We start from the raw sequence: 15,552 nt of genomic DNA, 5'->3' as shown, positions 1-15,552 counted from the left end.
AGAGAAGAACCCGTCCAGAGGACCTATACAATTTTTTTCTTTTTGATTTTTTACCTGGATTACTGAGATGCATCAGGACACAAATGAAAGAATTGTAAATAAAATGTTCATTTCTAGTACTTGGTTGAAAACCCTTTATTGACAATGACTGCCTGAAGTCTTGAACTCATGGACGTCAACTGACGCTGTGTTTCCTCCTTTTAATGCTCTGCCAGGCCTTCACTGCAGAGGTTTTCAGTTGCTGCTAGTTTGTGGGCCTTTCTGTCTGAAGTTTATTCTTTAACAAGTGAAATGCTCAATTGGGTTGAGATCAGGTGACTGACTTGGYCATTCAAGAATATTCCACTTCTTTGCTTTAATAAACTCTTGGGTTGCTTTGGCTTTATGTTTTGGCTCATTGTCCATCTGTATTATGAAACAGACCAATCAGTTTGGCTGATCTGAGCACACAGTCTGGCTCTGAATACCTCAGAATTCATTGGGCTGCTTCTGTCCTGTGTCACATCATCAATAAACACTAGTGACCCAGTGGCATGGGCAGCCATGCATGCCCAAGCCATCACACTGTGTGTATATGTATAGAGAGAGATAGATATATATCGTTTAAAGACTAACAATTTACTGTTATTTCTATAAATGTGTTTTTGGAGTTTCAAGGTTGTGCAGTCTTACCTTCAAAGTGGGCGAGGATCCCACATGTGCAGGTGGAGGGTTTCCTTGCCATCCCTGAAGTCTGTAGATGTGGCCAACACGAGAACATGGAACAAAGAGCAGCTGGCCACCACACTGCCAGATCTATACACACATTCAAAAATAAAAATAAAGAGGCATCAACTTAATCTTGCAGTTGGCAACTATTTGAATACAGACTGATCAATATCTACCTTGTATGATATTTCAAAATTTTCTCCTCCCCATATCTGTAGTCCAGGGTCATAAAGACCAAGCTCAAAGAAGAAATCTCTCTCTATTGCAAACAGACCACCTGCCATCGCTGGAGACCTACAGGTGTATATAAACACACATCCACAAGCAGAGGTGTAAGCTCATGATTGAACAGCTGGAGTACAATACACAGCAGCTTCAGAAAGCACTTAGACCTCCTTCATTTTCTGCAGCTTGATTATATTGCAGCTGATGCTACAGGTACATCTAAATCAATTATAATCTATGTAATCTGCAGTTTTATTTCATGTTTAAGAAGTCAGTTTAGCAAGGAACAAAGTCTTTAGTATTTAGGAAAGTAATAAGTAGTGGAATGTAAAAATGTGTTTGTCACGCACAAAAAAGAAGTGACTGTGTGTGCGTGAAGCTGCTGTTGCGCACCTGGCAGCCTTCCATTCTGAGCTTGAAAAAATGTTACAACTTCACGCACAAATTTATTTTCATACAGTAATTACGGTACTGTAAATTCAGAGGAACTTAGATGTTTGGTAGAATGTAAATCTTTATTTTAGGGATATATCAATACCAATACTGGACAAATGAAAGATATGATGGTACTGTATAAGACCCAATATCAACATCTTTACAAGTACTTGTACTTGTTCAAATTGCCCCGATACCCTGAACCAATACCATTTTTTGCGTGGTCGTGCACATTTTAAATGCAACCTCCATTGAGGCTGAGCAGTGGTGGGCAGCGCTAACTCAAAAGTTAGTTCCGCAAATTCTAAAGTGCTAGTTATTTTCTTTAGTTCCGCAAAGTCTAAAGTGCTAGTTATTTTCTTTAGTTCCGCAAATTCTAAAGTGCTAGTTATTTTCTTTAGTTCCACAAAATCTAAAGTGCTAGTTATTTTATTTAGTTCCGCAAGTTCTAAAGCACACGTCATGAACATTTTAGCGGAAGCTAAATAGATCCGCAAAATGTGCTCAGTTCACCAGATTATATACTTCCAGTAATAACACGAGCCATTCTTGCACAATACTGCCATCTAGTGGCAGAACAAATTGCTTTCAACCCATACCACATTTCGTCGCGGTTTGAGGAAGTGCTTTATAAAAAGAGACGTTTGACTCATGGTGTTAAAATAAAAAGTTGTTGTGGACTGCAAGTTCTGCTGCTTCTTGGTCATTTTTCTTAAGTTTATGGTAGGGCTTCGGTAAGAAAGCATGCAATATATTAGTCATTTAAAACTGTTTATTGGAGAACTGAAGCGATGCATCCTCTGTCTGCGCAGATCAGCTGGAAGAATTTTTTTTTCCAWCCGGCTGACGTCAAACGCGTAAGCGTGCTGCTTCAACTCGGAACCATCAAAAAACTGCAGGATTGAGGTTGGTTCATGTGTGGTTGGAACCTGGAGACACACTTCAGCCGAACCTATGTATATATGAGGCCTTGTGTATCATCAGTTTATAAACTGAACTGAATTGTAGCATCATGTCTACTGAACCTAAATCTATACTAGCATGTAGCACCAGTCTGCACAAAACTGTAAAACGTGAAGGAGAACTTAATGCATTCTGCAGCCACTGTCACCAAAACTTTATGTGTCTGTGAGAAATCATCCCAACAACCATGAGAGAATCAGAGGAACATCATGCCAACATGCAACAGGAAAATGCTTCAAGTGATGCAAACACAAACAGTTCAATTACAACATATGATAATAAAAGTGGGAGAAGATGGAGGAAGTGATGTTACAGTCCAAAACTGGACTTGCACCTGAAAAACCAACAACAACCTGTAGACCAGAGATAAAGACCCAAAAACAGATCAAAAACCAATAAGCCTGTCTGTTAAACATAATATTGTCATGTTGACACTGTCCTTCAAGTTTCTGTGTGTAAAATTGGCTGATCATATAAAAAGGTCAAAAGTATGGAGAGCCGTTTTATTCAAAATACAATAAATAAATATATAATTAAATAAATAAACAATGTATTTAGTTAAGTATTAATAAATATTCCATCAAATACATAAATGTCCCCAATGAAAAAAACAAAAAAACAAAAAAAATAATATATTATAGGCCTAATACATTTTTAGCATGTCTTTTTATTTATTTATTTATTACATATTGTTTTATTTTGTGACAATTTTATTTTGTAAAGCTACTTAACATATTTCAGGGACTTTTATTTTGAACTCCCTTTTTATTTCATGCCGTTTTACTATTTCAGGCTGTTTTACTAGAGTTCTCTGCAGCGACAGAACTCTACTTGAAAACAGACCATTTTAGCCTTAATTTGAGACAGGAAKGGGCTAGYTGCACGAAACTTGAACRMCATACATTTGGAAAGATGGTTAACAATTCGGCTTAGCCAAAAAAGCTCTGATCTACCCGGAAAAAAAATCATTATTTTTAAATCTGAGTGATCGGGGCTATTTGGCCAAAAGCCACCATCTCTGCAAAGCCTTTATAATCACAGAGTGACGTCATTCAACTCATTTATGGACTTATGTCTGTGTTTTATTTATAAAAATGAATGTTTAATTATGAAGAAAGGACAGGCAGGGGAATATCTCCCTCTGGTGGTGAAACAGATCATTTCCTGAATCCCAAACCACAGCGAGAACTCCGCCCCCTCATTTGCATATTGGACCATGAAATTAAACGCCATGAAATAGTAAAATGGCATGAAATAAAAAGGGAGTTCAAAATAAAAGTCCCTGAAATATGTAAAGTAGCTTTACAAAATAAAAGTGTCATAAAATAAAATTACAATAAATCAATAAATAAATAAATAAAAGACATGCTAAAAATGTATTAGGCCTATAATATATTATTTTTTTTCCTATGGGGACATTTACGTATTTGATGGAATATTTATTAATACTTTATTTATTTATTTATTTATTTATTGTATTTTGAATAAAACGGCTCTCCATACAAAAGAAGGATTTACAGTCTAAATGTGAGTCACATTAGTGTAAAATGAATGAGGCCAATACAATGAATGTCCAAAATTTCTAACATTGGACTGGCACACAAGAAAATAGGCAATAGCTAAAATAATGTGTTTAGTTGGTTAGTTATGATGACAGTACATTAGATGCACTTCTAAAATATTAACAGAAACTGGAAACAGCACTGATGTCAACACATCATTGAAAAGATGTCTGTTTGTTATCTGTGTGGACAATGTCTGCGTTGGTCAGGAGACATTGGTTTTCTGTACCTATATGGCTCAGTTTTAGTTTTTCTGAGTTTTTTTTCCCTGTCCCCCAGAGGAATTCTCTTCCAGAGCATGCTCCAATCCCAGGCTCCTCTAGCAAAATCGTTTTCGTCTCCTCCACCTTGGGGCTCGATGTTGAACCTCTGGCCATGGATGGAGTCGATCAAAGGCACCGTACAGACGGTTCTGACAGAACGGATGCAGGACGAGCATACACGATACATGGGGAAAGAGTTGTAGGGATGGTGTAGGTGTGGGAAGATTACAGACAGCAAACATCACAGAGACATGAGAGTGCACAACAAGACAGTGTAGGATAGAACAGGTGGGATGAAGAGATGGGAGATGGAGACAGAAAAAAAAAATCAGGGATGAGTTTGAACAAATATATACCGGTAAGGCTGGGTGATATATTTTCTTTGGGCCTTCTCTCTTTGGCTAAGTGGTACTCTCTTCCAGAGCAGGCTCCAGTCCCACGCTCCTCTAGCCAGACCATCTTCATCACCACCCTGCTGCGGCTCCATACTGTACTCATTACCATCTATATAATCTATCAGTGGTACTGTGCAAACTGTCCTACATACAGACACAAACACACACACAAACCTTGGTAATGTTGCTTTACAAACTTATACACACAAACCTCTCTGCATGAACTTGATGTTAGAACATATTAAAATTAAGTTCAACAGAGCTACATTTATGTAGACATTAACATCAATAATTACAGAGTGATTGTATTAGGATTGGGCAATAGGCTAACTTCCTTAGTTTCACCCATCGTCACTCCAACAAACCACAACTATGGATGTACTTGCACTGGTGTCTTCGTACCTACTTAATTATCTTTGTGGAGTGTTGGACCAGGCAATCCAAGGTTCTGTGGATATGGGCCCTTTGCGGCCAAAAAGATTTAGAATTACTTCACAGAGGAAGAGGTGAAAAAGATGCCTTCATGGACCATTACTGTCAGGTCAGCGACAAATTCTAGCCAACTTTTGCCTTTATTGTTGGGATAAAACCTTGAAGGCAAGTACAACAGTGAACACACACCAAGTGAGAAAATGGCGGTTTAAAGGGATCCATGAATAGTTGTAACAGTAGAATTTATTTGATAAACATATATTTTAACTGTAAAATAACCAATACTGTAGGCCATTCAGTATTTATAATTTTTAAACTAAAAGTTTAAAAATATATTACACGGACGGGGCCATTTTATTTGCACACAAAGCATTCTGGGTAAATGATGACGTAGATAGGTCCTCGGTGCGAGGCTGCTAGCGAGCTATATCCACCCTGAAGGTTAATCTTGGACAATATCTGATGATCGACTCTTTTAAATGAAACCAGAGAGCGTTGACAGAGAGGAGAAGGTAGAAATGACTCAGCCTGGAACTGAAAATATGGATGGAGGACAACAGAGCTGCTTCATGGAAGAAGAACCTCAGCTTAGCCTGTTAGCCTTTGCGCTAGCGCCAACGCTATATTGGCTGTGTCCAAAACGGCAGGACGGGTCCTCCGAAGGTCGAATTTGTCGGCCGCATACGTCACAGCGACGAAGGACGTCCAAAACGGAAGACTCCTCCGATGCGTCCGACAAATACGTCCTTCTTTTTCCACGAATCGAAGGACAGGTCCGATGGATCGTTCCCGGCCCACCATATCCCATAATGCATTGCGGCCCGACCGGAGATTTTTTTAAGCTAGTAATGGCGGACAAAGCGAGAGAAAAGAATTCATTTTAAATAAAAATATGGTGTTTTAAAAATTTAAAAAAATTAGCGGTTGTAATTCTAATACTTTTATCATTTGTATGGACATGTTTTTAAATATTATTTTTTCGTCATAAAAAACACGAAATAAACATGAACCTACGGCGGGTCAATTAGTTCTTCAAATGATACTTTTAAGTTAATTTTATAGTTTTGTGATATTAATAATGCTAATGTATTGATAWTTTTCTAGTTTTGATTTAAGTTTGCTTGTTTAGCGTCGTCACAGTTGCTAGGTGACATGACGTACGCCGGGGTAAGGAGGGGAGGCGAGACCGTCCATATTCACAGCCTCTTTTTTTCCGGTCTTCCCGGTCTACCAAGGACCCGACCCGCCGAGACCGGGGAGTCTGGGTCCTCCGGAGGACCCGGCCTGTCGTTTTGGACACAGCCATTGCCTTATATGTATTAGCTCAGTGCTAGCACGACAAACAAGCTAAACTGAGGTCCTCCATCCATATTTTCAGTTCCAGGCTGAGTCATTTCTACCTTCTCCTCTCGGTCAACGCTCTCTGGTTTCATTTAAAAGAGTCGATCATCAGATATTGTCCAAGATTAACCTTCAGGGTGGATATAGCTCGCTAGCAGCCTCGCACCGAGGACCTATCCACGTCATCATTTACCCAGAATGCTTTGTGTGTAAATGAAATGGCCCCATCCATGTAATATATTTTTAAACTTTTATTTTAAAWATAGTAAAAACTAAACAGCCTACAGTATTTTTACAGTCTTTATTTTACAGTTAAAATAAATGTTTATTAAATAAAGTCTAATGCTACAACTAATCGGGGATCCCTTTAAATAAATTAACTGTATTGTGTAATTTGTCATTTTAGACTGTGAAGAGATTATTTTTTAGTGGTGATTAGAGTCAGATTAGATACCCAACATACACCTGACTCTGAGCAAATCAACACCAGACAGAAAATCTAAGATTGTTTATATATGTATCTGTTGGACAGATATTAAGATTTACAACCTTATGGGTTCAACCCCATCCAAATCAGAAAAAAATTAGGGATTCACAGTATATCAGCATTTTATCGGCCAATAATGGTCCTTTTTTAGAATATCGGTATCTGTCCGATAAGTAAAACTGACCCGTTACTAATATCCGATACTGATTTCCCACTTCTTAGCTTTGTGTTTCTGTTTTGGGAGGGGAGATGGTTGGTTGATTGGCATCTGTATGATCATGATAGTTATGGTGACGCTCTGCGGCCAGGAATAACTGAAGTAGAGCCATGTCAGTGGTCTGGTCCTTTATTTATGGTATCATAAAAAGACACAAGTGTGTTTGTGCATATATGTATAATATAATTTGTGTGTTTGTGTAATATTGGTAAATATCAGTTATCGGCTATAACAGCAATAATTATATTGGATATCGATATCGGCTGAAATTTTCATATCGGTGCATCCCTAGAAAAAATTATTCTAAAATAAACATAAACAAACATTCATACTCTGTCTCTCAAAATGAAATAAGATGTGCTAAAAAGGTTAATGAATTTTGATACAAAGATAGTGGAATAACTTTTTCAATCAGATTTATATGTGAGCACATCTTACCTATCTTTTGAAATGGGTGCAACCAATGGAGCGTACCAGTTGATTCCAACCTCACAATGAGCATCCAGGTAGATCAGAACCTACAATATGAGAATACACACATGTAGAGGTCTCTCTTTAGGACATTGAAGGAAAAACACTATTCATACTTAAGTAACTAGTCAACTAACAACTACATTTTCAAGTTGAGTGATATTCTGTTTGGGGTGACTCAACCACCCCATTAGAAATGTCTGTTGTTGGATTTCTGTACCAGGAATAGGCTGTGCGAGTGTGCTTGGTATCAGGGTAAAAAGCTAAAAAGCTGGACTACTGCAATTCTTTGTTATCTGGATGTCCAAAACACTCTTTAAGAAGTCTTCAGTTGATCCAAAATGCTGCTGCTAGAGTTCTAATGAGAGTTGGAAGGAGAGATCATACAGTATTTCTCCAGTTTTAGCTTCTCTCCACTGGCTCCCCGTTAATAGAATTTAAAATCTTACTTMTAACATACAAAGCTCTCAACAACCAAGCTCCATCTTATATCACAGATCTTATTGCTCCATACTTTCCTAACAGAGCACTTCATTCTCAGACTGCAGGTTTACTTGTGGTTCCTCGAGTTTCTAAAAGTAGAATGGGAGGCAGAGCTTTCAGTTATCAAGCTCCTCTCTTGTGGAACCAACTTCCAGTTTCTGTCCAGGAGGCTGACGCCATGTGGTGTCGCATCAACCTGTCACAATAACAATATTTACTGGACGATAAATTGCCTCAAAAATTTTTGCGATAAACGATAATATTGTTGGAGACCAGTTTAAACTAATATAATGATATAACAACCCCTGTTTACATAAATTTTAATGTAAACTTATGTACAAAGCGGATTCCAAAAAAKTTGGSACACTAAACAAATTGTGAATAAAAACTGAACACAATGATGTGGAGGTGCCAAGATCTAATATTTTATTCAGAATAGAACACAAATCACAGATCAAAAGTTTAAACTGAGAGAATGTTTCATTTTAAGGGAACAATATGTTATTTCAAAATTTCATGGCGTCAACAWATCCCAAAAAAGTTGGGACAAGGCCATTTTTTACCACTGTGTGGCATCCCCCCTTCTTCTTACAACACTCAACAGACATCTGGGGACAGAGGAGACCAGTTTCTCAAGTTTAAAAAAGGAATGCGCTCCCATTCATGTCTAATACAGGCCTCTAACTGTTCAATCGCCTTGGGCCTTCTTTGGCGCACCTTCCTTTTTATGATGCGCGCTAGTCCGTTGTTCCACAACCAGGACAAAAACCACACTGCTCTTCCTGAATCCAAGATTTGACTATCCAATAGACCCTCCTCTCCAGGACCCCTGAATAGACCTTACCAGGGTGGCTTAGAAGTGTGACACCCCTCCCCCCAACCCCCCACCCGGGTCTGCCAATCCAGGGGAACTGCCCCCGCTGTTCACGCAATATTATAGAGTCGCATCAACCAGTGCAACCCTAACTCCGGGTGAATCTCATCCACCCCCGGTGCCTTGCCACAGAGGAGCTTTTTAACTACCTTGGTGACCTCAACACCGAAGATTAGAGAGTCCGACCCAGAGTCCCCAGGTTCTGTTTCCTTGTGGGAAGACGTGTCGGTAGGATTGAGGAGGTCTTCAAAGTGTTCCGCCCACTGACCCACAACGTCCCGAGTTGAGGTCAGCAGTGCATCATCCTCACCATAAACAGTGTTGGTGGCGAACCACTTTCCCGCCCAGCCTCTCTAAACTCCTCCCATGCCCAGGTTTTTGCCTCAGCGACCACCCGAGCCACAATCCGCATGGACTGCCGATACCTATCAGCTGCTACCAGAGTCCCACAAGCCAAAAAGACCTGATAGGACTCCTTCTTCAACCTGACATCATCCCTCACTGCCGGTGTCCACCAGCGGGGGTTCGAGGGTTGCTGCCATGACAGACACAGACAACATTACAGCCACAGCTCAGGTAAGCCCCCTCAACAATAGAAGCACGGAACATGGCCCACTCAGAGTCAATGTCCCCAACCTACCCTAGAACGTGTTCAAAGTTCTCCTGGAGGTGGCGTGTGAGTTAAAACTCAGTCTGACGGGAGACTCTGCCAGACGCTCCCAGCAGACCCTGACTATACATTTGCGTCTGCCAGGTCTGACCGGCATCCTCCCCCACCATCAGAGCCAACTCACCACCAGGTAGTGGTCAGTTGACAGCTCCGCCCCTCTCTTCACCCGAGTGTCAAAGACATGCAGCCACAGAACAGATGAAATGACAACAAAGTCGATCATCAAACTGCGGCCTAGGGTGTCCTGGTGCCAAGAGCACATATGGACACCCTTATGTTTGAACATGGTGTTCGTAATGGACAATTCATGACAAACAAAGAAGTCCAATAACAAAACACCGCTCAGGTTCAGATCGGGGGGCCATTCCTCCTAACCACGCCCCTCCAGGTCTCACTTTCATTGCGCACAATTATCATTCAAATTGCACAACTCAAATCGCACTAGACGCGCCGCAGCACTTCCTGATGCTGCTTGATGCACATCCACCATAGACTTTGCATGTAAACCTGATGCTCAAAACCTGTTTGGTGTGAACGTACCGTAAAAAGTAAAAAAGAGTGAGAAACAAAGAAAACAAAAAAGCAGGCAAATTAAAATTATTGTCTTTTTTATCCTCCTCAATTCCCCAACTCTTTACCCTCACTAGGGTCCTCGAGGGGTCATGGAAGTTTGCTAAYCCAGTCTACATGTGTTTTGTAGACTTGGAGAAGGCATTCAACCATGTTCCTCGAGGTACATTGTGGGGGGGTGCTATGCGGGTATGGGATTGTGGGTCCGTTGTTACGGGCCATTCAGTCACTATACAAGAGGGGCAAGAGTTTGGTTCGCATTGCCCGCAGTAAGTCAGACCCCTTCAGAGTGGGAGCTGAACTCTACCAGGGCTGCCCATTGTCACCGATTCTGTTCATAACTTACATGGACAGAATTTCTCGGTGCAGCCAGGCGGCGGAAGGAGTCCRGTTCGGTGGCCTCAGGATTTCATCTCTGCTGTTTGCAGATGATGTGGTTCTGTTGGCATTATTGTGCCAGGATCTTCAGCTCTCACTGGAGCGGTTCACAGCTGAGTGTGAAGCAGCTTGGATGAGGATCAGCATCTCCAAATCTGAGTTCATGGTCCTCAGTCGGAAAAGGGTGGGTGTGAAGTTCTGCCTCAAGTGGAGGAGTTCAAGTATCTTGGGGTCTTGTTCACGAGTGAAGGAAGAATGAAACGTGAGATTGACAAACAGATCGGTGCAGCTTCTGCAGTTTTGCTAACTCTGTACCGAAGCTCTTGATTTACCAGCCGGTCTACGTTCCAATCCTCATCTATGGTCATGAGCTCTAGGTTGTGACCGAAAGAATAAGATTATGGATACAATTGGTCGAAAAGAGTTTTCACCGCAGGGTAGCTGAACTCTCCCTTAGCGATAGGGTAAGAAGTTCAGTTATCCAGGAGAGACTCAGAGTAGAGCTGTTGCTCCTCCACATCGAGAGGAGCCAGTTGAGGTGGTTTGGGCAKCTAGTGAGGATGCCTCCTGGATGCCTCCCTAGACAGGTGCTTCAGACATGTCAAACTGGGAGGAGACCCCGAAGAAGACCCAGGACATGCTGGAGAGACTATGTCTCTTGACTGGCCTATGAAAGCTTTAGAGTCCTCCCAGAAGAGCTGGAAGAGGTGGCTGGGGAAAGAGAGGTCTGGGCTTCCCTGCTCAAGCTACTGCTCCCGCAACCCGACTTCGGATAAAGTGGAAAATAATGGATGGAATTTAATTTATCATACGATTAATTGATTTATTGTTTATTTTGACAGGCCTAAGTGTCACCACGTGTGGTTGTGCACCTACCAATTTTTCCAACTTGGTGTAAAATGCATGTGCCACACTCACTTCAAATCAGATGGTGCACTTGAGGATGGCCTGTACGGCATTAATACGATCCCTCCATTAGACATCACAAAGACAATCAAATGGCGCTGAACTCATGGTAGGAAATTGCTGCTTCAATGGGTAAAAGTGAAGACTATTTGTTGTAAGACATTGAACAACACATGGGATTGGTTTGTGAAATCATTATAAAAAGGTCAGCCCAGTTGCAAATAATCATTTTTGGTGGAAACAAACCTGTTCCAACCATCTTACAAAAGCTGGGGAGGCTCTCAGTTTGTCAAACTACCTATTTCTTCTCTTTTTTTACCATTCAAAGTTGAAAACAAATTTGCACTTGGCTACTATATTAAAGCTTGTAGAGTGTTATTTATGTTTTTACCATGACTTTTAGAAATGTGCAGTGATTGAGTTTCCTCTTTATGTGAGTGGATTTTAAGCTACTTTTCATGCTTTCAAACTGCCCCTTGTGGATAAATAAAGAGATTTCCATAAAATTTCATTAAAGGCCCTGTCATACTTTAACATTTTAGACAACTTATGCCAACTTAGGAAAGAAAATTGTTTGACTAAATAACTCATCCATCCATTATTTATACATGCTTCTTCTTTTCAGGGTCACAGGGTTCACTGGTGCCCATATCCAGCAGTCACAGAGCGAGGGGCGGGGTACACCCTGGACAGGTCGCAAACGAGACAGACAACCATTCACTCTGTCACTCACACCTAGGGACAATTTAGAGTTATCAATTAACCTAACAGTCATGTTTTTGGTCTGTGGAAGGAAGCCAGAGAGAACATGCAAACTCCACCCTGAAAGGTCCCCAGGCTGGGATTTGAATATAGATTAAAAATTTGGTCTAATCGTCAGCATTGCAGTATGTATACATCCAAAAGCGGATTCCAGGTGATTTTTTAAATTCCATCTTCAATGTAGACATCTTCAAACATTGGACACAATTTTCACAAGTTGTCTAAAATGTTATGACAGGGTCTTAACAAGAGATAATACCTGTCCTTTAGTGGCCTTCTTGGCTCCAATACTCCTTGCTTGTATCAGTCCTTCTCTTTTATCATTCCTGAAGAGTTTTACCAAACCGTTCCATTGCTTGATGTACTCTTCCAAGCGCTCTTTCAGATGGGCTGCAGACAAACACACATAAACACTTTGTTTATAGAGTATCTCATTTTTCATTAGAACAGAATGAAGAAGAGTTTTGGTTTATTGATTTAATTTGTTATTATGTAAATGCAGATTCAGCATTTATACTCTTGCTTTCCTGGTTACAGTTTCTTTCCCTACACATATTTTAGCATGCTTTCAGTAATTCATTAGTAATTTTGGCATTTAGATATGGTTTCGGTAATTTTAGCTTTTATCTAAACTTGGGTGCCCAACCTTTTACCTGAGTGGGCCAAACTGAAAATCTACCCAAGGGCTGTGTGCGAAATGCAATAATATAAAAGAGGAAATGCAAATACTTCTTAGTAAAGTCTTTTTACTTTTTATGATTAAGCTAGGAGTCACCCATGTTTTGTTTGTTTTTGTTTTAAGTCTGTACACTTGTTCGGGATTATGTGTAGACCTTTTTATGAAAGGAAATTAAACACACCTTTGTTGCTGAAGTCATCTATCAAGACGATCTCAGCCAAGTATCGTCTGGGAGTCCTTTTAATGACACTGTGGACAGTCCTCATGAGTGTAGACCAGCCCTCATTATGGAAAACTATTATCACACTGGACGTCAGCAGCCGATCATCATAGTTCCAGTACTTACACCTGAAAAAAAGACCAAGAGAGTCAATTATTAACAATCATTCTGAAATTCAGTGGACTACATAATTACTGCTAAATTTTAGCAGAATTAATTTGAACTTAATTTGGACTAATAAGAATGCCATTAGAACCCAACAAAACACTTACATAGATATAAGTAAAGTCCTGTTATTGACATATTTCATTTATTGGTGTCTGAATAGCTAACTATATCCCACACATGATCTCCACTATAGGCCTTTTGTTTATGGTTTTAGGCTGACGTCACGATCATCTCCTTCATCTTCTTCACATTGATGCAGAGGTTGTTATGCCTGCACCAATGCTCCAGATGTTCCACCTCCTGCCTGTAGCCAGACTCATCATTGTTGGTGATGCAGCCAACTACAGCTGTGCCATCCTCACATTGCACTATCTGACAGCCTGGATGTTCTGCTGAGAAGTCATATGTGAGCAATGTGAACAGGAGGGGGCTCAACACGCAGCCCTGGGGGGGAGCCTGTGCTGAGAGTGATGGAGGATGAGGACATGTAGCTGATTCTCACAGACTGCGGCCTGTCCATCAGAAAATCCAGCACCCAGTGACAGAGGGATGAGCTCAGTCCAAGGGAGAGCAGTTTTTGGACCAGTGTTTGTGGGATGATGGTGTTGAAGGCTGATGAGAAGTCCATGAAGAGCAGGCGCACATAAGAGTCTCTGTTCTCCAGGTGGGTGAGAGTCGTGAGAACCTTAGAGGAGATGGTGTCCTCAGTGGACCGGTTCTTCCTGTATGCGTATTGGTGTGGGTCGACAGTGGTGCTGATGGAATCTTTAATCCGAGCCATGATYAGTCTTTCAAAGCACTTCATGACTMTTGGGGTCAGAACTACCGGCCGATAGTCATTTAGGCTTGTGRCTGTKGAGGTTTTTGGGAYGGGGATAATGGTGGTGGTCTTAAGACAGGTGGGGACAGCTGCCTGCCAGAAAGCTCTTCTGCACAGTCCTTCAGAACTCTTCCTGAGATGTTTTTGAGGGTTTATCCTCTGGAGAGTATTCMTCATTTCTGCTGGGCTCACGATGATGGGCTCTTCTTCTGGTCCAGGGYCRAGAGTGATGCGCTGSGATCCTCGAAACAGCTGTAGAACTTGTTCAGAGCATCAGGTAGGGAGGGGTCGTCAGGGCACTGTGCACCTCTGGTGTTTTAGTCTGTGATGCATTTAATGTTCTGCCACATGTAGCGTGGGTCCTGGGTGGTGAAGTGACCCTGTATCTTGGTGGMATATGCAGCTTTTGTCTGTTTAACTCTTGCAGTCAGGTTTTTCCTTGCTGCCTTCGGTGATTGTGCATCTCCTGATCTGAATGCATCGTTTCTGGTCTTAAGCAGAGCCCAGACCTCTGCATTCAGCAAGGGTTTCTGCTTTGGGTAGTATCTTATTGTCTTTGTGGTGGTGACGTCCTCCACACATACCTCCACATACCCACAAACATTAGGGCTTGTGAATTTTGTCACACTAGAAGCCAGTTTAAAAAAAACATATAGGGGCTCCCAAAACATTGTTACCATGTGGATGGTTAGCTGAAATGACCTTTACATATTCACAAACGTTGTATGGAGGGGTTTTACATGCCCCCAACAGTTAACAGATATAATCAGGTTGAATCATTAGGCAATGAACCCTCATGCCTCTGCTGATAAAAGAAGATTCAAAGAACGTGTGGCAAAGGTGTGACGAGTGTACAAAGCAGTACTCACTCTTCATGGCGTAAATCACTGATGGTTCTGTCCAACGAGATCATATCACTGGCCACCATGTTGAAGCCAAACTCTTTGATGGAAGCTTGGACAGAGTCTTTGTACTCTGAACCGAGGACAAATGGCTTGGCTCCTTCTCCAGGACCACCGGGGACCCCTTCAGGTTCAGGTTCCTTAGGCTCCAAGTTTCCCAGRGTACCTTTAGTTAAGTAGGGGCTGTTGTAGGCATGTGCTTGAGGTCTGAATGTCACGTACTGCTGCTGAATRACCTCCTTCTGGTTAAGTTGGTGATCCGGTTCCTGGTGGTTGTCTCCATCTAACAACAACAATCAAAAAATTGATGTTACTATAAAGAATTACACTTATTTCTGTGTTGATATTGAAGGAATATAATGTAGTGCTTCAGTTACTGATATTTCTACAAATGTAAGAAATGGAGAGGTGATGAGTGGGATTTTGATGACTGATACAAGTGACCATTTACCAGTTTTTAGAATTTATAATTTAATATTAAGGCAATTTTGAAACTAATTTTTGAAAAACTGTTTAAAAAAAATAAGAAAATGATAAATACATAAAAATGCTCTGGATAAACTGAAAGACAAAAAAACTGGAAGGATGTGTATGTTGATGATGTAAACAGAGCATATGATG

At 41.0% G+C, this 15,552-nt stretch overlaps 1 protein-coding gene across 2 annotated transcripts in view; it reads right to left on the bottom strand.

Annotated features, from left to right (window-relative positions):
• The window catches only part of galnt7 (UDP-N-acetyl-alpha-D-galactosamine: polypeptide N-acetylgalactosaminyltransferase 7), a gene marked incomplete at its 5' end in the record, with an annotated part of 34,332 nt that overhangs the window by 15,150 nt on the left and 3,630 nt on the right, over positions 1-15,552 (bottom strand). Inside the window, 7 exon segments of one of the 2 annotated variants that reach the window (XM_014025178.1) lie at positions 673-795; positions 885-1,002; positions 4,513-4,695; positions 7,467-7,546; positions 12,402-12,532; positions 13,003-13,169; positions 14,899-15,214. In XM_014025178.1, the coding sequence (XP_013880632.1) occupies positions 673-795; positions 885-1,002; positions 4,513-4,695; positions 7,467-7,546; positions 12,402-12,532; positions 13,003-13,169; positions 14,899-15,214 (1,118 nt within the window). 2 annotated transcript variants of the gene reach the window in all.

The sequence above is a fragment of the Austrofundulus limnaeus genome, unplaced genomic scaffold, assembly GCF_001266775.1.
Source record: "Austrofundulus limnaeus strain Quisiro unplaced genomic scaffold, Austrofundulus_limnaeus-1.0 Scaffold460, whole genome shotgun sequence".
NCBI classification, from domain to species: Eukaryota; Metazoa; Chordata; class Actinopteri; order Cyprinodontiformes; family Rivulidae; genus Austrofundulus; species Austrofundulus limnaeus.
The sequence above is the reverse complement of the archived record's forward strand: the minus strand, read 5'-3'. Positions and strand labels throughout refer to the sequence as shown.